This window comes from Dreissena polymorpha, chromosome 4 (assembly GCF_020536995.1).
Source record: "Dreissena polymorpha isolate Duluth1 chromosome 4, UMN_Dpol_1.0, whole genome shotgun sequence".
In the NCBI taxonomy this organism is placed as follows: domain Eukaryota; kingdom Metazoa; phylum Mollusca; class Bivalvia; order Myida; family Dreissenidae; genus Dreissena; species Dreissena polymorpha.
This window is the reverse complement of record NC_068358.1, coordinates 15,607,697-15,631,961: the sequence shown is the minus strand read 5'-3', so window position 1 is coordinate 15,631,961 and position 24,265 is coordinate 15,607,697. Positions and strand designations below refer to the sequence as shown.

The 24,265-nt window shown below is 39.3% G+C and overlaps 1 protein-coding gene across 1 annotated transcript in view; it reads left to right on the top strand.

Moving 5' to 3' along the window:
- The window catches only part of LOC127877136 (cytoplasmic dynein 2 heavy chain 1-like), a 127,184-nt gene that overhangs the window by 98,174 nt on the left and 4,745 nt on the right, over nt 1-24,265 (top strand). Inside the window, 13 exon segments of the mRNA XM_052422781.1 lie at nt 793-1,092; nt 1,558-1,668; nt 2,733-2,937; nt 4,376-4,539; nt 12,180-12,305; nt 13,077-13,187; nt 13,793-13,948; nt 14,456-14,531; nt 15,222-15,415; nt 16,700-16,921; nt 18,051-18,266; nt 21,087-21,286; nt 21,901-22,096. Coding sequence (XP_052278741.1) covers nt 793-1,092; nt 1,558-1,668; nt 2,733-2,937; nt 4,376-4,539; nt 12,180-12,305; nt 13,077-13,187; nt 13,793-13,948; nt 14,456-14,531; nt 15,222-15,415; nt 16,700-16,921; nt 18,051-18,266; nt 21,087-21,286; nt 21,901-22,096 — 2,277 coding nt within the window.

Sequence of the window (24,265 nt, the reverse complement as noted above, 5' to 3'; positions counted from 1 at the left end):
TAGTTGGATGCTTTGGTCATTTATTGTCCCCTACCGGTGAAACCGGAGGGGACTTATGGTTTGCGCTCTGTCAGTCTGTCTGTCAGTCTGTCCGTCACACTTTTTTATTCCCCCTTCTTCGAAGAAGAGGGGGTATATTGTTTTTTGCCTGTCTGTCTGTCATTCCGTCATTCTGTCCCAAAACTTTAACCTTACATTAATGTTTTGCAAAAACTTTTTAAATATTGAACATAGCAACTTGATATTTGGCATGCATGTGTTTCTCTGGAGCTACACATTTTGAGTGGTGAAAGGTCAAGGTCATCCTTCAAGGTCAAAGGTCCAAAAAACAAAAGCGGTGCATTAGGGGGCATTGTGTTTCTGACAAACACATCTCTTGTTGGATCCTGCGATAACTTTAAAAGTTCTTCATATTTTTTCATGAAACTTAAAATATGGATAGAAGGCAATATGGAGATTATGCACGTCATTTCATTTTGTTCCTACATCAATAATTATGGTTGCTATGGAAATAAATAAAATAATATTTTTTTTTAAATCTGACAATGGTGGAGTTTCACCAGTAGGGGACCATATTGCTTGGCAATCTCTTGTTGTTTGTAACATCAACATAGCAGACTCCTTTCCTCTTGACTGAACTCGATCCTTTAAAACTTATCATTACTTCACAACAGCTTATGTTTTTGTACGTTTTATTGACACATTAATTATAATTTTTGAATAGATACTGCCTTGAATGTTCATTACCTGACTGTTTAAAGCAGATGTCTAAACATTTTAATTTGATTTCAGGAGCGAAACATATATCTTCCCCTGGCGGAGAACGGAAGTGCCCTGTACTTTGTGATCAGCGATCTGTCCAAGATCAACAATATGTACCGCTTCAGTCTGGCCTCGTTCCTGCGTCTTTTCCAACGCGCCCTCCAAACACGCCAAGATGGTGGCGGTACGGAACATCGTATCAAGCTTCTGGTTGGACACCTGCAGCATCTTGTGTACGAGTACGTGTGTCGCTCGCTGTTCAAGGCAGATAGGCTCATGTTTGCTATGCACATGGTGCACGGGATGAAGCCGGACATGTTTGAAGAAAATGTGAGTACATCAGGCATACTGATTGTGGATAATGGTATAGCCTTAAAGCACTTGTTATATTATCTGGCTGTTGTTTTGTTTGTCTCTTCTATCAATTTAATTATAATGCATTATTTTATCAAAATATTTTATCAATTTTTAAAGGAGGCAATTATTATGATGTTAATGTTGCCGATATATAGCAAATTAAAGCTTACTAATAGTCATTTAGTTGTATATAAACTAAGAAGTTCACAAAAAAACTAACAAAAAAAAAACTTAAATTTTTCTGCAGTTCAGACTTAACTTGTACATAGTACGTAGTTTACATATTGTTTCTTTCAAAGGATATATAATCAAAGAAAGAAATAACGCGCTGTATTAAGCTTTAGAATAGTCTGAAATAACATGTGTAAATGACTACTTACATCAAGACACTCTACATGTGCACTTCTATTTGTTTGAGTTGTTTGTAACCTATTGCAGGAATGGGCAGTGTTCACAGGAATGATCGTGGCTGACGTGAAGTCAGACCCCAGTAAGGGGCTGCCCAGCTGGATAGAGCCAGAGAGGGCCCAAGCAGTCTCCAATCTCAAGGTAAGGGATCTGTTATTATACCCGATTTAGGGATTACAATTTAAAGACACCCACCCACCCCCCAAAAGAACAATTACAACAATAAACAAGAGCAAACTAACACACACAACTACACCCAAACAACAAAACCCCCAAAACAGCAACAATTCTCTTCATTCTAGAAACTTCTATGTTTGGCAAGTTTGTATCTATTGAAGTTGTTTCTATCAGAGACACAGATACACGTACAACAATTGTACATGCAAGCCTTGCTTTTCCAGTACAGATTCATAATAAGTCAATGAAACAAAGGTTAGGTCCATAGACTAAACATGTCATATCTTATTTGAAATCTGCCTTCACATTTTTATGCCCCCCTTCAAAGAAGAGGGGGTATATTGCTTTGCTCATGTCGGTCTGTCTGTCTGTCGGTCGGTCCGTCCACCAGGTGGTTGTCGGACGATAACTCAAGAACGCTTGGGCCTAGGATCATGAAACTTCATAGGTACATTGATCATAACTTGCAGATGACTCCTATTGATTTTGAGGTCACTAGGTCAAAGATCACAGGTGAAGGTCACAGTTACTGGAAATAGGCATTTTAAGGATTTAGCATGGTTCAAACAAGGGAAACAACTACTGTTTATGCATGTTCTTTTTGTTACAACATTTTCCTCCCTTGTTATATATTAAAATTTTACCAAATGTAAGGCTAACTGCATTTTTGTAATGCATTGTATCAATAACCATGCATTGTATCAATAACCACCACCACCACCACCACTACCACCACCACCATCACCACCACCACCACCACCACCACCACCACCACCGTTGTTCACAGTGACAAAAAACGTATTCACACAATGGCTGCTACTACAACTTATAGCCCATATAGGGGGGCATGCATGTTTTACAAACAGCCCTTGTTCAGTGATTGAATAATATTTTCAACATATACACGGACTGCACACACTAATCTGGGACAACAATTTATGCACATGCATTAAGCCCAGTTTTTCCAGATCTAGACTCTTATTATCCCCTTTGAAATATCTTATTTGAATTCATCCTTCACCCTACAGTCCAACCTTGGCCGTCTGTACCAAACCCTGAGCCTGGAAGACGGCAGCATGTGGTCCAACTTCACGCGCTCGTCTCAGTGCGAACAGGAAGTGCCCTCTGCCATCGAGAAGAAGATCTCGCTGTTCCAGCAGGTGCTGCTGGTGCAGGCAACGAGACCTGACCGTCTGCAGAGCGCCATGGGGCAGTTTGCTTGTCGTGCACTTAGTGAGTGGGAAAGCTTGAAATAAATTTATATTGCAAAATATATCCAGTCTTACAACAATAATGTGCAGTTGTGTTGGCATAGTGGATATAATATCCACCTTGCAATCATAAGTTCGTTTTCTGGTTTTTATAAAGAATCATAGACTAAAGAGAAATCTTTAAATTCTCATTTTTTTATAAGAGTTTCTCTGAAGCAAGTACCATTATGTTATTTGAAAACCTCATAAGTTTCAATCTAAATAAAAATTATTTTAATATTATTTATTTGATTGACTTGTTTACCAAGCATAGTGTTTGAAACACAAAATAATTGTTATTTCTCCCACCACTATAGTGGGGGACATATTGTTTTTGCCCTTTCTGTTGGTTTGTTTGTTTGTTTGTGTGTTTGTTTGGTCAAACTTTAACATTTTGCAATAACTTTTGCAATATTGAAGATAGCAACTTGACATTTGGAATGCATGTGTATCTCATGGAGTTGCACATTTTGAGTGGTGAAAGGTCAAGGTCATCCTTCAAGGTCAAAGGTCAAATATATGGCTTCAAAGCTGCGCATTAGGGGGCATTGTGTTTCACAGCTCTTGTTTTTATAAATACTGATCCAGGGTTCAATCCCCATTTAGAAATCTTTATTGATGTCTTTTTTAAGACACCAAGTACTGATTCTTCCTATGAAACAATCTTGAGAGTGTCTTAAAAAGTGTGAGGCTAAGGATGCAATGTGGAAATGATGAAAAGCACTTTCTGATCAATAGTTTAATAACAAATTGAGCATTGGACAATATTTTTTGTTATTATAACATTTCTTGCTTTGAGTATCCAATATGGATTCAATTTGTGGCAATCTGACAATGATATTTGTTTTGCTCAAGTAAGTAGATATCTTTGATTTGCGTGTGTATTTTGTACATTATGGTCCTTGCGAGTCTGATGGTTATGTGTGGATCTGCAGTTTGTCCCGAATTTTAAATGTTATAAGCTATTAATTTTTTACCAAAAGATTGTCAATTTTGGTGTGATCTTGGGTTGCAGCTGCTGAGAGAGTGCTCCCACAGTTGTTTCAGCAAAATATAAATAACTTTATAAACAGCTTTTATTGTTTGCTTTGCCATGTATCTTCATTTAAAGAGCATGAACACTGACATTATGGAATAGTGTAAGATTGACACAAAGCATATCTTAAAGTCATCATGAGAATGTAATTAAGGTCATATGAAAATGAGTCTAATGTCATGGTCAGCGTATTTTCAGACCAACAATAGGCATCTGCGCTATTTTCTCAGGACAGGAGGTAAACTGTTCGATATAGAGTCAAGCAAATGCGCAGGCTGGTCTTGGTCCACGCTACCTCCATATTGCATTAAACCGATTTTCCCATTACTCATATGGTATGTGTAAACATGTCTCATTCAAAAGTCTACATGTTTTTTCTCCCCAGACATGCATGAGTTGTCTCCCCCCACTGTGAACCTCCGCAAGCTGTACGACCATGAGACCCTCCCTGAGGAGCCGATACTCATAGTGATCTCCCCTGGTGCTGACCCCTCCCAGGAGCTTCAGGAGCTGGCCAACGCCACCATCGGACACGACAGATACCACCAGGTTAAGTTTACAACTATTAATACAGACAGATACCACCAGGTTAAGTTAACAACTGTTAATACAGACAGGTACCACCAGGTTAAGTTAACAACTATTAATACAGACAGATAACACCAGGTTAAGTTTAAAACTATTAATACAGACAGATACCACCAGGTTAAGTTTACAACTATAAATACAGACAGATACCACCAGGTTAAGTTTACAACTATTAATACAGACAGATACCACAAGGTTAAGTTTACAACTATTAATACAGACAGATACCACCAGGTTAAGTTTACAACTATTAATACCGACAGATACCACCAGGTTAAGTTTACAACTATTAATACAGACAGATACCACCAGGTTAAGTTTACAACTATTAATACAGACAGATACCACCAGGTTAAGTTTACAACTATTAATACAGACAGATACCACCAGGTTAAGTTTACAACTATTAATACAGACAGATACCACCAGGTTAAGTTTACAACTATTAATACAGACAGATACCACCAGGTTAAGTTTACAACTATTAATACAGACAGATACCACCAGGTTAAGTTTACAACTATTAATACAGACAGATACCACCAGGTTACGTTTACAACTATTAATACAGACAGATACCACCAGGTTAAGTTTACAACTATTAATACACATGTATTTACAACTATTAATACACATGTATTTAAGCTTGATTGCATCTAAAGCTTAAGGCTTATTTAACAACTAAAGAACGCTCACACAGATGGAATCAAACCTGTGACCTCCAGGTCTCTACGAGGACACCATACCCACTACCACCAGGGGCATGAACTTGCTGGAAATGTTGCAATTTAGTTTTGTATGAGGAATACTTTTGACTGATAATACAGAAAAAAAGGCTTAATATTATTTCAAATAAGATACAAATGACATTCTGTGTGCCTAATTTGCAATACTATTGGTAATGTATATGTAATTTTTTAGGACTGATTTATTAGAGAAACTGCAAAAATACATTTAATTAACCTTAGTGTCTCTCATACGTTTTGTCATTGTTTTAGTATAAAGTGAGGATTTCAGAATCATTTTAATGTCATAAATACTGACCTGTTATCGTATGCTTATACTTTCCAAGGGGAAATAACTCATCCGGAATTTTAACTGGGAATCCGCCACCTCAATACCGTAATACAGAACAGGTTAAACATAGTGCAATGCAACCTAGCCAAAAATCGGTAACCAACCCTCAATATTCTTTCCGGATCAACCAGGTGTATACGTGTCTTTTACGGCTCTGAATTAAAATATTGTTTTTCACTTGGTTGATTGGGGTTTTGAATAGATAAATTGTGTTATTTATCTTTTTATTTCTCATTCGGATTAATTTGTGTGGATTTAATGGATTTTGTTTCATTTGTAAAAGGTAAGCCATGCTTGTTTTTATCGAACAATGGTTTATTTCTACCATGCTGGGTGTTTTCAGGCGCGAACGACCACGTGCAAAACGTGCTCTTCTAATACATTGCTAGAACGTGCAAAGCATGTTCTTCTAATGTGTTACGAGATCGTGCAAAGCGTGTTCTTCTATTGACAGATTGTTTATCATTTGCCATTGTGTGCAATAATGATTTTAACGTTCCGTATGACAATCTAATTGATCGTCATTTTATTTTTCATCTGTTTTGAATTAAACTTTTGTTTAATTTATGATCTACGGCAGTATTATTATAATTTTCATTATGGTCAAATAATGATTTTATGTGCCGTATGATAATCTGGTCTGTGACCAGTTTATGGTTGAATATGCTTTGCTCTTGTTTTTCATATATTCGACTACATGATGGTCGCAGAAACAAGAGTGGATAAATACCCGGTGACTTCGCAGATCATGGATGATAGTTGCAGTATCAGTCACCGGGTATCGGGCACGATCGCGACCGTACTATGCTAAGTCTCTTAGACAGTCGGTCAACATCAGACCATATGGCGACACCCGTCAGCCGGTCTTTGCCCGATGGCATTGGTCAAGGACATCGACCAATGCCGGACCATTTGGCATCCGCCATACGGTCATTATCCGGTGACAACACTGGTCATGATATGACCGGTACGTCACCGGGGACGTTGATCACGGACCATTGATCGACGTCTGACCGGCCGGTCCGGTCACCGGTCCGGTCCGGTCATTGATCACCGGTCCGGTCACCGGTCATGTCACCGGTCCGGTCCGGTCACCGGTCATGTCACCGGTCCGGTCCGGTCACCGGTCATGTTACCGGTCCGGTCCGGTCACCGGTCCGGTCCGGTCACCGGTCCGGTCCGGTCACCGGTCCGGTCATTGATCACCGGTCCGGTCCGGTCACCGGTCCGGTCCGGTCACCGGTCATGTCACCGGTCCGGTCACCGGTCATGTCACCGGTCCGGTCACCGGTCATGTAACCGGTCCGGTCACCGGTCCGGTCCGGTCACCGGTCCGGTCATTGATCACCGGTCCGGTCCGGTCACCGGTCCGGTCATGTCACCGGTCCGGTCACCGGTCATGTCACCGGTCCGGTCCGGTCACCGGTCATGTCACCGGTCCGGTCATGTCAACGGTCCGGTCCGGTCACCGGTCCGGTCATTGATCACCGCTCCGGTCACCGGTCAACAGTCATCAGTTAGGCCTGCCACCGATAACACCAGTCACCGGTCAAGAAGAAGAACTCGGTCTTCTTCATTGAATTATTCTCCTATTCTTCGTTGAATACATCGTCTTCATCAAGGATTAGACATCGGACACGCTCTTCTTCGTTGAGCAGTTCTCATCGTCGCGGCTCTCGTAAGCGATCACGTCGTCACTCACGGAGACGTTATTCTAGAAGATCTCGGTCTCATCGCAGCCGATCCACATCTCGGCCGATCCAGATCTCGACATCGCAGGAAACGAGGACGTCGTCAACCTTCACGTAGACATCAGCGGACTGCATTGAGCACCACTGGATATTTATCGAACATACCTCTCCTTCATTGAGCAGTTCTCGGCGTTGATACGCTCGTAAGCGATCATGTCAATGCTCACGGAGACAATATTGTAGAAGACAATATTTCCAGCGTAGCCGAACAATATTTCGGCATCGAAGTTATATGGATGTCGCCACTTCTCACGTAGGCGTTAATGAACCTACTGGTCATATCGACGTTCTCCATTTTATTCCTTTAGGAATATCATGTCTCCATTCCACGTGTGATGGTTCTTCTTATGGCATCCACACATGTTGCAGTCACCGAGCCGTAGTTGTATACGAACACTAGTTCGTTTAACATTCAGGCTTCGGGATAAGCTGTTCTTTTCTCCACTACGACTACAAGGACACTTATGCCTATTAATACTGATAATCTACCGTTGTTTTCCGGTTAACATTATCAGATGACTTCGTGGATGGTCATTCTTCTGCACCAGATATTTCCATTCTGACGCAGTTATATTATACCGGTCCCGATCACCGGACATCGGTCACCATTCATCGGTCATATCACCGATCACTGATCACCGGTCAGAATAAGTGATGTCTCATCGCCATCGGATTGGATTTTTTTGGCATGATCTTCTTTTCCGAGCAGTGCTTGACATTGATAACAGACCATATGGATTCCACCATTTTTCGGTCTTTAACTGGTAACGTCACCGGTCATATTATGACTGGTCCGTTCACCGGGCTACAGTTACCGGTCATTGACCGGTCCGGTTCGGTCACCACTTACCAATTACCGGTATTCCACTGTGTTTTCATCGGTCAATTTTTAGTATCACGGGTATCGTCTACATTACATAGTTGTATACCCCTGGCTATGATTGTATTGAATACTATATTTTATGGATTCAACAATCTACATGACTTTTTGTGTTTTTCAATACTGATGTTCTACTGGCGACGGTTACCAAATCATGCTATATCTGTTATTTGTACTTTTATTTGTACCGGCTACATGCAGACTACTGGTCTTGCAGATAGATCGGCTGAAGTGGGCTCGGAGACTAGCATTGAGGTCGAACATTACTATTTGACCTCTATTAATTTATGTTCGAGACCCGAAGGATGAATTGTTTTAACCGCCTTTACCTGTCGGCTACATACTTTGCAGTCAGTGTCACGGAACAGTTGGGACACATTAATGACGCTAGCAGGATTAGCAAGACGACATTTGTATCGACTTCTGCTTTTCTATTGCTCCTACGGCAGTGCATATTTTCAAGCTACTGGAATCAACAAGAGTTCTGATACATAGGATTGTCTATCAGATTGACCGCATAGCGGCTACAGTCTTGAAGATGGCTTAGGACCTATTGAACTCAGATCTTAGATCCTAGGATTTGGAGGGACCTCATCTTAAAGTTATTCTTCTATTACACTTCTGGCCATAACAGGCCGTCTTCCTATAACTGGTCGTATTCCTTTCGGAATTCGTCCAGGTTAGAAGTCTTGAAGTAAATGGATTAATCAAGTCAGAATTTAAGACTTCCGTGCATTCTACCGGCAAGCGTGGACCCGCTTAAGGTTACCCCTAGGGTTTTTCACCTTTTTCTGCCATCACACCTCCGATTCCGGAGGTACCACTATCAATCATATTTCCGTACTTCGCAAATCGATGACTTCGCGACCTGTATTATCCAGGATTTTAAAGGCGCCTGTTATTGGTTCAAGAAGAGGCTATATTCTGTAGATAGGTCATAAACTTATAAGTGTTAAACACTGTCCTATTCTACCAATTTTCAAGTGGTTTTGGAGTGGGAAAGTTCGGCTTGCCGTGGTTTCTTTGCCCACCATCCTTGACAAATGGTTCCGGTCACCGGTCGGTATTTACCGGTCCGGTCACCGGTCCTTCTGCTGAGACGTCTTTTCTTACGTCCGTTTCAGCTTTATTTTTAAGATAATTGTATTAATCTCGGGATTATTTAATGACAGAGATTTCCATCTTTTTGTCATTATTTACCACTATTCAGTGGTGTCTAGACTAGAAGATTATCTTGGCAAGAATAGTTTATTCTACCACAACCTTCCTTACATCTTATACAGATGTGAGCAGATAAGGTTATGGACGATCACATAGAACAACGTATCTTGATTTTCTCAATTATGTGGTATCCTAACGAATATCACCTGCACATCTACATCTTGAAAAGCGAAAATTCTTTTTAGCTGTTTTTCATTTACAACACATTTTCACGATTCCTTTGTGATGGTTTCAACTATCACACATCGGTCGTGGTTTACTTACAGACACGGAGGTGATCATATTATCACTCCTTGTAACTGGAAATCAGGAACTTATTCGTTCTTTGCAAGAACAACTAATTTTCTCTATCGACTTTCTCATACCAGTTCGTCTCAACGCCCTGTTGGACCTTTTGTTCTGCAGTTCTTTCTTTCGAATTATTTTTCCGTTGGGTTCAATAATGTAATTGCGCATGCGCGGCAGTGAAGTTGCAGACGAGTTGCATGGTGTACATAGTATATCAAAGAATGTTGTTTATCATCAAACGCTAGTTATTAGCGTTATGCGATCGTATATCGCAGTGTATACCGGTATGCTGAACAACGTCAACAATGCAGTTCACAGAAATCGATCCAGCAGGGTGTGCGATTGTTATACATTCGTCCATTGACATAAACTGGAATATCTTGCCTTCTTGGTGAGTTTTTGCAATAACTGAGTTTTTGCCATAATTTCGTGAAATATACTTAATGAACCATGGGATTATGGTTCTACGACCTTTTAAGTCTCCTGTACAATTATTTTCAGGAAACTTCTTCACAGGTCAAATATCATATCTCACTGAGACATATTTTTACTGATCCAAACATGTGCCACTTCATGTCTGGCCATTAATAACTTTTAGTTATCTCTACAGAAGAACGTTTTTCTGTTAGAGTTTCAATCCTTGTTACTTGTGCAAGGATAATTCCATCAGAACTGTATAAAGGTTCTATGGAAACTCATTTTTTACTGGGTAATTGAGAGCATAGTTATTACCTTAATCACTGCTAGATACATAGAGGTTTTTCTCATCTTTTTCTTGATGATAAGAAATTTGTTCTTTTCTTCATCAAAGGATAGAGATTATGCTTTCGTATACCTTGTTTTGTGTAAGTCATCGCAACTCTGTGCTGTCTTACCTATTTTGGAACTGATCCAAACTATGGAACGTCAACACTATGTTTTTCGTTCCTTTACCTTCTTAAGCGGTTTTGACTTGTGTAACATGTTGGGATGCTTAATGAGCTCCCTATGAACCTTTTTCATCAGGCTTATTAACAGTTCCAATATAATTTTAAGACGGTTTTCCTTCTTATTATGGCTTTTACCATACGGAGAAGTGAAATTCATGCTTTTTCTGTTGAATACGACCAATTCCAGTTGGATCTATTGTCGTTTTCACTTTGTTGTGTCAGCCAGGATTCCTTGCTTAATATCAAGTCCTCTATATGGCTTCTACCTTCAAGTTTCCAAGTTTTCTTTAACTGGTAGTCATGAAGATGAGGATAAACTTCTTTGGGCAATCAGGGCTTTGAAGTTCTATCTCAGCAGTGTTAGTCAGAAGTCCATTCGAGGTTCTCAAAGACACTCTTCATTTCCCCAAAAAAAAGGGGGGGGAGATGTGTCTGCGGCTTCTATTTCTCGGGGTTAGACCTCGACTAAGGAAAGTTAATCTTATCCTATCTAAGGATTCATTCCTTTTTAGGATCTGACCGCATGAATTAAGAGCTCTGTCTGTTTTGTGGGCATATATTAATCACACCCCACTTTTTGACGTGCTCTAAGCTGTTTACTGGAGGAATCCGACCACCTTGTCATCTTTTTATCTTCGTTTTCAGAAGTGCCAACAATACAATTTGTATACGTTTGGGCTTGTTGTGGTTTCACTAACGGTAGTGTCTTCTTTACGACATAGACATATTACTCTGTCCGAGAAGTCATAATTAATACCGTTTTAACGAAGATTACTTGATATCATTAGCTGATAACCCTGTTTATGGGTTCTACTGTGTTGGGAAAATATATACGAACCTTCCCACCGCAGCTGCAAAATCAGCATACGATAACAGGTCAGTATTTATGACATTAAAACAAATTTTTTAAATAAAATTCATTTTAATTATTAAATACTTACCTGTTATCGGTAAGTCCCACCTCCCACCCCGCTATTCGATTAATATTTTTGTATATATATTGAAAGAATATTGAGGGTTGGTTACCGATTTTTGGCTAGGTTGCATTGCACTATGTTTAACCTGGCCTGTATTACGGTATTGAGGTGGCGGATTCCCAGTTAAAATTCCGGATGAGTTATTTCCCCTTGGAAAGTATAAGCATACGATAACAGGTAAGTATTTAATAATTAAAATGAATTTTATTTAAAAAATTTGTTTATAAACCAAACCTAAAATAATATTTGTTTGCATTCAAGAGTTTTGTTATTAACATTTACTTAAATGTTAATGACCTCCATGTTTTCATCTCTCTGCTGTTTGATATGGGTTAAAGTCAGAGGTCAGTCTGACATTCCAATGCAGTTGATAAGGGAGTGACACCCCACCCTCAGTGAGGACTAGCTCTACCTCAAGTTGTGATGTTATATATATGACAATATACTGACCTTCATGTTAATGTATATCATTCTGCAGGTTGCTATGGGTCAAGGTCAATCAGACATCGCTATGCAGCTGCTGAGAGAGTGCTCCCGCAGTGGAGACTGGCTGTGTCTCAAGAACCTTCACCTGGTCACGGTCTGGCTGCCAGTCCTGGAAAAGGTACGTTCACTTTAAGTTCACAATTTATATGACAAAAGTTTTTGCCTAGTGACTAGAGAAGATGTCAATATCACACACTACTTCATAGTTTGTTTAGGTCAGTGCTTGGATGCCATATGTTGGAGTAATTTGACATGCATCATGCAAAAATGGGTCTTATGCCGTATAAGGTCAGTGTGGCACCAACTGAGTTTGCACATCCATGCAGTCTAGTCAGGAGATTCCCTGTTCTGTAATGAGACCTTAAAACCAAGACTTCACAGATTGGTCTGGAGCTACACTGGTGGCATAGGCATAAAACCCATTTTTGTACGATTTGATTTGTAATATGTTTCTCATTTTTATGCCCCGGATCAATAGATCGGGGGTATATTGTTTTTGGCCTGTCTGTCTTTCTTTCTTTCTTTCTGTCTGTCATTCTGTCCCAAAACTTTAACCTTACAGCAAAGTTTTGCAATAACTTTTGAAATATTGAACATAGCAACTTGATATTTGGCATGCATGTGTATCTCATGGAGCTGCACATTTTGAGTGGTGAAAGGTCAAGGTCATCCTTCAAGGTCAAAGGTCAAAAACAAGCAAAGCGGTGCATTAGGGGCATTGTGTTTCTGACAAACACATCTCTTGTTTGTGCATGCAATTATGATGCCTTTAAACAACGAACTGTGTGTTAGAATAGGTAGTATGTTATGGTATGTTGAGCACATGAAACATAATTTTTACAAATGTACATACCCATTTCCAACCCCTGTGTACCTCTGTATATTGCAGGAGATCAACACATTGAAGCCCCATAAGGACTTCCGACTGTGGATGACAGCAGAGGTGCATCCCAATTTCCCCACCATCCTTCTACAGTCCAGCCTCAAGATCACATATGAGGTAACAATTTAGCTTCTTTTTGGGAAAACTGGGCTCAATGCATGTAGGTAAAGTATCGTCCCTGATTAGCCTGTACAGTCTGCACAGGCTAATCAGGGACGACACTTTCTGTCTAAAATGGATTTTTGCAAAGAAGATTAAAGTGTAAAGTATCGTCTCTGAATAGCCTGTGTGGACTGCACAGGCTTATTGATGGCGGCACTTTAAGCACAGGTATTAAGCTTAAAATAAGGAAACTAGAATAGTGTTGAATAGAGAGAGGTTTACTGGAAGGTAACCTTTAAATTTTCATGTCAATGTTAATGCTGTATTGTGAAATATAAATAATGAAACCAAGTTACCAATATGACAAAAAATATGTAAGATGGAGGAATTTTCATAAACAATCCAAGCAATTTTAGCAACACTTATTGATCAAAGTCATTGTTTCTCTCTGTCCAAGTAAATATAAACATAAAAATAATGCTTATCTACAATAACACCCCTCCCCTTTTTTGCTGCATAATCACCTAACTGAATGATCTCCACCTTTCCGCCAGAAACGGGAAAATAAAAGCATTCTAGTAGATATTAAGTAATGTACTAATGTTAAATGTCCATTTCAGGCACCACCTGGTGTGAAGCGGAACCTGACTCGAACCTACGAGTCGTGGAGTCCCGAGTATGTAGCCAAGGGAGGTAACATCGTTCGGTCCCAGGCTCTGTTTGTGCTGGCCTGGTTCCATGCAGTGGTACAAGAACGCAGGATGTACATACCACAGGTAGGCTGGCTGGACTTGGAGTACTTAGGAATCCCCTTTTTTAAGGAAACTCCAGGGCAAAAGTACGCAAACTTTAATTGTCAGGGCCCAATTTTTCAAAACTTAACTTTCAGGGCCTGATTTCTTAACTCTTTCAGTGCAGAAGCGAATTTTGAAGGCCTTTGTAAACAGTTTGGACCCAGATGAGACGCCACAGAACGTGGCGTCTCATCAGGATCCAAACTGTTTGCTATGCTGATAGTATTCTATGAAAAAAATCGAAGAAAATGCTAATTTTAGAAATTCAGAAGACGACATTTTAGCAGACAACAAATTTCCCAGCATGCAAAGGGTTAAAGCTTTAAAGGCCACAGCCTGTATACTCAAAAAATTAAGTGCAAGGGCCTGATTACCCAAAACTTTTGTGGTCAGGCACCAATAACATGACTTTTGAAAGCAGAATGAGATCTAAAACATATGAAAATTATTTACAAGTTGTATCCCATGTAACATTTTGTTTCATTCCAGGGTTGGACCAAATTCTATGAGTTTTCGCTTTCGGATTTGAGGGCAGGAGCCGACATCATTGACAGACTCTGCTCTGGTGGGTTTGCTTGTATTCCCTTTGATGACATACAAAGTATGTTATTCTTGGTGCCCTGAAGCAGAACAAAATGCCAATAATTACCACAATAGTTATGTATTTTGACTGATTCTATTCCTGTTTGAAAAGGTTCTTTTGCCCGCCATTTATTAATGCAGTTATTTTACGTCTCATCAGATTTTTTCGTTTTTTAATTATTATCTGTATGATTATTAACAAGATTATAATGTTTTGTCTAGAGCTAACACCATGAATTGTGCCTACCAATGGGAAATCATAGCTAAACACAGGCTCATCAGGGACAACACTTTCTGCCTAGACTAGACTGTATTAAAGAAACTTCATTTTACAGTAAACGTTTCATTAAATTGGACACTCTACGCACATAAATTAAGTCCTTTTTTTCCAGTGTGTCAATTATACACTTGGAAATTTACGCAGTGAATTCCTGTCACTATGCCTGAGTCGTCTTGCAGATAGCTTTTGGTCTATTTCTTTGTGTACCATCACTTTTCAGTATGACAACACTCGGATACTTGAATACAACTATAAACATATTGTTATGTTATTCTTTCGATATTTGTCAAATAAATTAGGTGAGTGAATGTTTATATAGCCTGAAAAATAAACTTTTGTGACTTTTTTCCTTAGGTTAGGAAAAAAATAAACTTTTGTGCCTTTTTTCCTTAGGTCAGGAAGTGCGTTGGAATTTCATCCACGGCCTGTTTGAGCTGGCAATCTACGGAGGGAGGATGGACAACCCGTTTGACACCAGTGTGATGATATCCTACCTGGAGCAGTTCTTTGACCCATCAAATCTTGCCCCTGGGGCCAAGAACAAACGTATGGGACCTCTGCGTTTGCCAACCTCGACCAACTTTCGGGTATGTCAGATTTCAAGGTCATGGATTACAAATGTTCTTATAATAAATCTTAATTTTAGATATAATTTGGGATCCAGATGTTTATTTATTTTGTTAATGATGATTCTCAATACATGTTTGAGATGGGCAAATACAATTGGTTAGGTTTTGATCTGTTGAATACCTACCTATTTATATCATCATTTGCTGTCTGCATTAAAAACTTTATTTATATATATACTTTACAAAAGTGTGTACTGTTTACTACCACTATTTTCTATATATATACCTCAATACAAATTCAACTTGAGATACAAATATGTCACACTTCACTGTATAAATCAGTACGACACATTCACAATTCTCTAGGACTACACTGATGTGATTCACAATTCTCTAGGACTACACTGATGTGATTCACAACCTGTATAAATCAGTACGACACATTCACAATTCTCTAGGACTACACTGATGTGATTCACAATTCTCTAGGACTACACTGATGTGATTCACATTCACAATTCTCTAGGACTTCACTGATGTGATTCACATTCACAATTCTCTAGGACTACACTAATGTGATTCACATTCACAATTCTCTAGGACTACACTAATGTGATTCACATTCACAATTCTCTAGGACTACACTGATGTGATTCACATTCACAATTATCTAGGACTACACTGATGTGATTCACAACCTGTATCAATCGGTACGGCACTTTCACAATTATCTAGGACTACACAGATGTGATTCACAATTCTCTAGGACTACACTGATGTGATTCACATTCACAATTCTCTAGGACTACACTAATGTGATTCACATTCACAATTCTCTAGGACTACGCTGATGTGATTCACATTCACAATTCTCTAGGACTACACTAATGTGATTCACATTCACAATTTTCTAGGACTACGCTGATGTGATTCACATTCACAATTCTCTAGGACTACACTGATGTGATTCACATTCACAATTCTCTAGCACTACACTGATGTGATTCACATTCACAATTCTCTAGGACTACACAGATGTGATTCACAATTCTCTAGCACTACACTGATGTGATTCACATTCACAATTCTCTAGGACTACACTAATGTGATTCACATTCACAATTTTCTAGGACTACGCTGATGTGATTCACATTCACAATTCTCTAGGACTACACTGATGTGATTCACATTCACAATTCTCTAGCACTACACTGATGTGATTCACGATTTGTATATGTTAGTACGGCACATTCACAATTCTCTAGGACTACACTGATGTGATTCACATTCACAATTCTCTAGGACTACACTGATGTGATTCACGACCTGCCAGAGTTTGACAAGCCGTCCTACTTTGGACTGCCAGAGAACATCGAGCGGTCGGCCCAGCGTATCATCAGCAGTCAGGTGATCTCCCAGCTGAAGGTCCTGCAGCGGGCCAATGTAAAGGCCAGCAAGTTTGACAAGGAGGTGTGGGCAAATGAGCTGGGACCCATCCTCAATATGTGGAAGAAACTCAACTCTGTATGTGAACATTTCACTTAGTATCAAGTAGATAATAATCATTTTAATACTCAACATGTGGAAGAAACTCAACTCTGTACGTGAACATTAGTGTCTTGTTTTGAGAAAACTGGGCAAAATGCATGTGCGTAAAGTGTCGTCCCAGATTAGCCTGTGCAGTCCGCACAGGCTAATCAGGGCCGACACTTTCCTCCTTAACTGGATTTTTTGTATGGCGGGACTTCCTTGAAACTAAAAATTCCATAAAAGCAGAAAGTTTTGCCCTGATTAGCCTGTGCAGACTCCACAGGCTAATCTGGGACGACACTTTACGCGCATGCATTTGCCCAATTTTCACAGAACACAACTTATACAAAGTATCAAGTAGACAATTGTCATGGTACTACTGAATTAGTCTTGAATTGATTTTGTGTACATATAGAGGTTAAGAAAAAGTTTTCCTGTGGAGCCATTCTAAGTCTTAGCTTGACTGTTGATGGCATAGTTCAAGCTATTTGTGAAGTTGATGGAATACTTGAAGCTATATTTAATATTGATGGAATAGTTAAAGCTCTACAAACTGTTGATGGAATAATTCAAGCTAAACATGTACTTACTATAGACGGACTTAAAACTTACTTATGACCACTTATTTATGACACAATCTTTATGAGACTCGGGTAGCTGATAATATTGATGGAGGACTTAAGAAAATCTGTGCCATGACAACTCCTTGTTACTAAGGACGTTATTAGAAAAAATATGCATCTCTAAAACCACAACATCCAGATGTGTTATAATAGATTGGTTACATAATTGGCCATGTACTTGGTTTCATCAAATCATGACCCTGGGATCAGAACTTGCCACACCCAGGGCGTCAAGTTATTCGTCTACACTTTAGCTCAATAACTTAAAAATTCTTTTCATTAGAAACCTGAAGTCCCAAAGGTTTAACATTTAAAGATTCTATTGTAGTTCTCGAAAATCTTTGTTTTCAATATATGACCCTGGAGTCAAAAGTGTCTGTGTCCTAGTGTCAAAATTGTCATTGCTACAACTTGCAACATAATTATAATGACATGCCGCGTAAGGGGGGTATTCATTACTTCTGCAACCAGTTCTAGTTTAAACTGTTTCCTCTCCCCAGGGCGTGAACCTGATCCAGGTGAAGGTGGCGCCCCCTGTGGAGAAATCTGGCAGCGAGTCCCCGATCATCTCGTTCATTCTACTGGAACGGTTCAACGCGATCAAGCTGGTACAGACGGTGCACCAGACCCTGGCCTCTCTCAGCAAGGTCATACGGGGGACCCAGCTGCTCAGTAAGGATGTGCAGGAACTCGCTGCAGCGCTGCTCAATCAAGAGGTACTAATAATAAGTGAAAATGTTTTTATTTTTAATGAAATTGATCGGCGTTCTTGGAAAACTTGGTTTAATACATGCGAGACGACACTTTCTGCCTTAATGGGATTTTCACGGAGAAAAGGTTTTGCTTTAAATAAAAAATACCATAGAAGTGTACAGTGGTGTCTCTGATTAGGCTGTGCGGACTGCACTGGCTTATCTGGGATGACATTTTAGGCACATGCAAATACGTCTCTCAGCAAGGTCATATGTGGTACCCAGCTGCCCAGTAAGGATGTATGGTAGCTCGCTGCAGCTCTGCTTAATCAACAGTTTCTTACTATCAATGAATGGGTTTGTTTATTTGAATGAAATTATTTATCAAAAGAATTGAGCCTCACTTGGTGAGAATGGACTTTCATGCATGTGCGTAAAGTGTCGTCCCAGATAAACCTGTGCAGTGTGCGGCCTGTAATCAATGTGTCAATTAATGTTATTTCATGATGATGTTTGTGGTCCTGGTATGTTATAAGTTTTATTACAGTTATCAGAGATTAAATAAGGGATTAGTAAGAAAAAGGAATTTGCAAAATATGTCATGTAGTTCCATGACCACAGAAAATCTTAATATGACAGGTTCACAATATAGGTGATTAATAAAGCAACAAGGAATGTTACCAAACATTAATTTATGTCCGTCTTATACAAATGTGCCACACTTAGTGAACAATTGGCTTAATGCACGCACGTAAAGTGTTAGTCTAGATAAGCTTGTGCAGTTTGCATAGAGATGATACTTCCTGCCTGAACTGGATTTTTAAAAGAGGGACTTCCTTTGAGCGAAAAATACAATAAGAGGGGAAATTGTTGTCTTTGATTAGCTTGTGCAGACTGCACAGGCTAATGTGAGAAGACACTTTATAAGTGTGCATTTAGCCTGTTTTATCTAAGCGAGCCTCATTTTTTATTATAAGGGGACAACACTTAGGGCACATGCTTTTAGCCCTGTTTTTAGCTCAACGTGCTCATGGTGAGCTTTTGTGATCGCTTTTTGTCCGTCGTGTGTCGTGTGCGGTCAACATTTGCCTTGTTAACTCTCTAGAGGCCACATTTATTGTCCAATCTTCATGAAATTTGGTCAGAAGATTGGTCTCAATGATATTTTGGATGAGTTCGAAAATGGTTACGTTTGCTTGAAAAACATGGCTGCCATGGGGCGGGGCATTTTTCCTTATATGGCTATAGTAATATCTTGTTAACACTCTAGAGGCCACATTTATTGTCTGATCTTCATGAAACTTGGTCAGAAGATTCATCCTAATAATATCTTGGACGAGTTTAGAAATGATGCCCTTTGGTTGAAAAACATGGCTGCAAGGGGACGGGGCATTTTTCCTTGTATGGCCATAGTAAAACCTTGTTAACACTCTTGAGGCCACATTTATTTGCCGATCTTCATGAAAGTTGGTCAGAAGATTTTTCCCAATGATATCTTGGATGAGTTTGAAAATGGTAACCTTTGCTTTAAAAACATGGCTGCCAAAGGACGGGGCATTTTTCCTTATATGGCTATATATGGCTATAGTAAAATCTTGTTAACACTCAAGAGGCCACATTTATTGTCCAATCTTCATAAAACTTCTTCAGAAGATTCATCCCAATAATATCTTGGACGAGTTCAGAAATGATGCCCTTTGGTTGAAAAACTTGGCCGCCAGCGGGGCGGGGCATTTTTCCTTATATGGCTATAGTAAAACATTGTTAACATTCCTGAGGCCACATTTATTGTCCAATCTTCATGAAATATGGTCAGAAGATTTGTCTTATTGATATCATAGATGAGTTCGAAAATGGTTACGTTTGCTTGAAAAACATGGCTGCCAAGGGGCGGGGTAGTTTTTCTTATATGGCTATAGTAAAATCTTGTTAACACTCTAGAGGCCACATTTATAGTCCGATCTTCATGAAACTCGGTCAGAAGATTCATCCCAATAATATCTTGGACGAGTTCAAAAATGATGCAGGTTGGTTAAAAAACATGGCCACCTTGGGGGCGGGGCAATTTTCATAATATGGCTTTAGTAAAACTTTGTTAACACTCTAGAGGTCATATTTATTTTCCGATCATCATGAAACTTTGTCAGAAGATTTGTCCCAATGATATCTTGGATGAGTTTGAAAATGGTTTTGCTTGCTTTAAAAACATGGCCACCAGGGGCGGGGCATTTTTCCTTATTTGGCTATATATGGCTTAAGTAAAACCTTGTTAACACTCAAGAGGCCACATTTATTGTCCAATCTTCATGAAATTTGGTCAGAAGATTGGTCTCAATGATATCTTGGATGAGTATGACAATAATTATGTTTGCTTGAAAAACATGACTTCCAAGGGGCGGGGCATTTTTCCTTATATCTTGGATGAGTTCGAAAATGGTTACGTTTGCTTGAAAAACATGGCTGCCAAGGGGCGGGGCATTTTTCCTTATATGGCTATAGTAAAATCTTGTTAACACTCAAAAGGCCACATTTACTGTCCGCTCTTCATGAAATTTGGTCAGAAGATTCATCCCGATAATATCTTGGAAGAGTTAAAAAATGATGCAGGTTGGTTGAAAAACATGGCTTCCAGGGGGCGGGGCATTTTTCCTTATATGGCTATAGTAAAACCTTGTTTACACACTAGAGGCCACATTTATTTTCAGATCTTCATGAAACTTGGTCAGAAGATTTGTCCCAATAATATCTTGTTATCTCAGGTGTGCGACTTTGGACCTTTCAGGCCCTCTTGTTTATGAGTGTGGCTCAAATGGTTTTACATTAAAAAACATCCCTGTGTTTCAGACACCGCTGTCCTGGCAGGCCAAGTGGGACGGCCCTGAAGACCCAATCCAGTACCTGAGTGGGCTGGTGTCGCGGGCGGTGGCCGTACAGAGCTGGGTAGACAAGGCCCAGAACGGTTCCTTGCTCCGGGACACACTGGACCTCTCAGAGCTCTTCAGGCCAGACACCTTCCTGAACGCACTCAGGCAACAGACTGCTAGGTGGGACATGCAATCACATGTTGTCACACTTTTATATTATTGGCCTCTTTCTGGAAAACTTGGTTTAATGCATGTGCTTAAAGTGTTGTCTCTGATTAACCTGTTCAGTCCCCACTGGCTAATCAGGGTTGACACTTTCTGCCTAAACTTATTTTTTGGTTATAAGAGACATCCTTTCTACAAAAAAAACAACCTTAAAAGCTGAAAGGGTTGTCTCTGATAAGCCTGTGCGGACTTCAGAGGTTAATCTGGTATAACACTTTACACATATCCATTAAGCAAAGTTAACAAAGAACTCTCGCATGTTGTCTACCTGTTTTCATGCATTTGTAGATGCTGAGATGCATAAAGCAATTGGCATGCATATTTAGGTCGTTTTTCCATCCGCACCATGTTAACCCAAGATGACAAGTTTCATATAACATCACCAATGCTTCCTATAAAGCTTTGAGTATTGCATGGATGATGTGTTTACATACTCTTTCACATAAGCTGCACACATGTTAGTCTTCAAAACAAACATTATTAAAAAAACAAAAAACTTTTTATGCCATACAAGTATTGTAAAACGTGTGTGCCCCAATGTTCACTATGTTCTACCCACCTCTCCTCAGGGACTTGGGTTGCTCAATGGACAGCCTCAAGTTCTGCTGCAGCTGGAAGGGGTCACTGCAAGGGGCCAAGTTCAATGTGAAGATAGGGGGCCTGCAGCTTGAGGGCTGCAGCTTTGATGGCTCCCGTTTGTCAGAAAACCAGAGGGACTCCCCCAGTATCTCCGCCATACCCCCCTGTGTGGTGGCCTGGGTCAAGGTGAGTCATAGAGAATGTCAAAACCCCTCGCCCAATCCCAACACACGCACATCACTCATATATCACCCAAGCTACCTTACCCACTGTGTTGTGGCCTGGGTCACAGTTTATTGGCCTCAATATTAAAATTATATTATATTTTCACTGTGAATCTCCAACAATTATTCCAGCATGTTTGTTTTGGCAAGCTTCTATGGCTATGGTCTTTACCAGGCAAGGAAGGGTGCAACACCTTGTTTTTTCTTTAAAGTAATTTGAAATATAATTTGCAATTTAAAATAATGTCATTTTAATACAATTCCTTTTTCTGGAATGTTGGAGATTTTTTTATATAAATATTTTAATCTAAATTGTTTATTAGTCCCCTACCGGTGAAACTGGAGGGGACTTATGGTTTTCGCTGTGTGTCTGTCACACTTTTCTGGATCCTGCGATAACTTTAAAAGTTCTTAATATTTTTTCATGAAACTTGGAACATGGATAGATGGCAATATGGACATTATGCACGTCATTTCATTTTGTTTCCTGCGACAAGAATTCAGGTTGCTATGGCAACAAATAGACTAGAAATACTGCTGAAAATGGTGTTTTTTTCTGGATCCTGTGATAACTTAAAAAAAATTTAATATTTTTTCATGAAACTTGAAACATGGATAGATGGCAATATGGACATTATGCATGTCACTTTATTTTGTTTCTACATCAAAAACTCTGGTTGCAATGGCAACAAATAGACTAGAAATACTGCTGAAAATGTTGTTTTTTCTGGATCCTGCGATAACTTTAAAAGTTCTTCATATTTTTTCATGAAACTTGAAACATGGATAGATGGCAATATGGTCATTATGCACGTCATTTCATTGTGTTCCTACATACAAAATTCTGGTTGCTATGGCAACAACTAGACTGGAAATACTGCTGAAAATGGTGTTTTTTTCTGGATCCTGCGATAACTTTAAAAGTTCTTAATATTTTTTCATGAAACTTGAAACATGGATAGATGGCAATGTGGACAATATGCACGTCATTTCATTTTGTTCCTACGTAAAAAATTCTGGTTGTTATGGCAGAAAATAGACTGGAAATACTGCTGAAAATGGTGTTTTTTTCTGGATCCTGCGATAACTTTAAAAGTTTTTAATATTTTTTCATGAAGCTTGAAACATGGATAGATGGCAATATGGACATTATGCACGTCACTTCATTTTGTTTTTTACGTCAAAAATTCTGGTTGCTATGGCAACAAATATAAAAAAAGAAAAAAATTCTGACAATGGTGGAGCAGGTAGGGAACATATATTGCTTGGCAATAGTCTATTTTGATAATGATTAAAATGGTGACATATTGCATAACCTTGTCCAGGATAATGTTTGTATAAATACATGTAATGTCGGTGCCCATTGTCTAAAAATTTCTTAGAAAAAACCAAGGGACTGTTCCGAATTAAAAAAGAAGTCCTGAGTCTCTGGAACTTTACATAAACATTTCTTTAACAAGTCAACAATGATCAAATGAATAGTTTGGTATCTTTTCGTAAGCAGAAAACAGCGGGAGTTTTAAAGTAAAAAATTTAAAAGGATTTTTTTTTATTTCCCAATGGAGCTAGGCTATTTTGCTTTAGTTCATTTAACCCTTTCACGCTCAGAGGCAAAGTGAAAATGGATATGTGCAAACAGCATAAAACCAGAACAGCCTCAGGGTTCGCACAGGGCTTGAAAAGTGCTTGAAAACGAGTCCAGGGCTTGAAAAGCCCTTGAACAAAGATTGGCCTTGAAAAAGTGCTTGAAAAGTGCTTATTTCATGTAAAAAAGCCTTGAAAGTGTTTATTTATGCTCAAAATTACTTTTATCATCGCTTTAATTATTTTACTTAAATCGTTCTTAAGGGAAATATTATGAAAATTTATCATAAATTCCTTCGCGCAAAAAAAGTTGAATACGAAATATAAGTTTCGTACACTATTTAGTACGAAACGTTATGTGTACACGTCGCAGATTATGTGTACTACGTCAGAGGTTCTCCATTGTGATCAATTTTTGCGAGTGAAAACGCAGGGATGGGGAAGTGTCGTTTCAAACCAGGGTGGTTAACTGAATAAGAGGAGAGAGCTGGAAGAACTGGAAAAGGAAATCAATTCTGTTAAAGACAAAATGTTGTAGTAACTGACT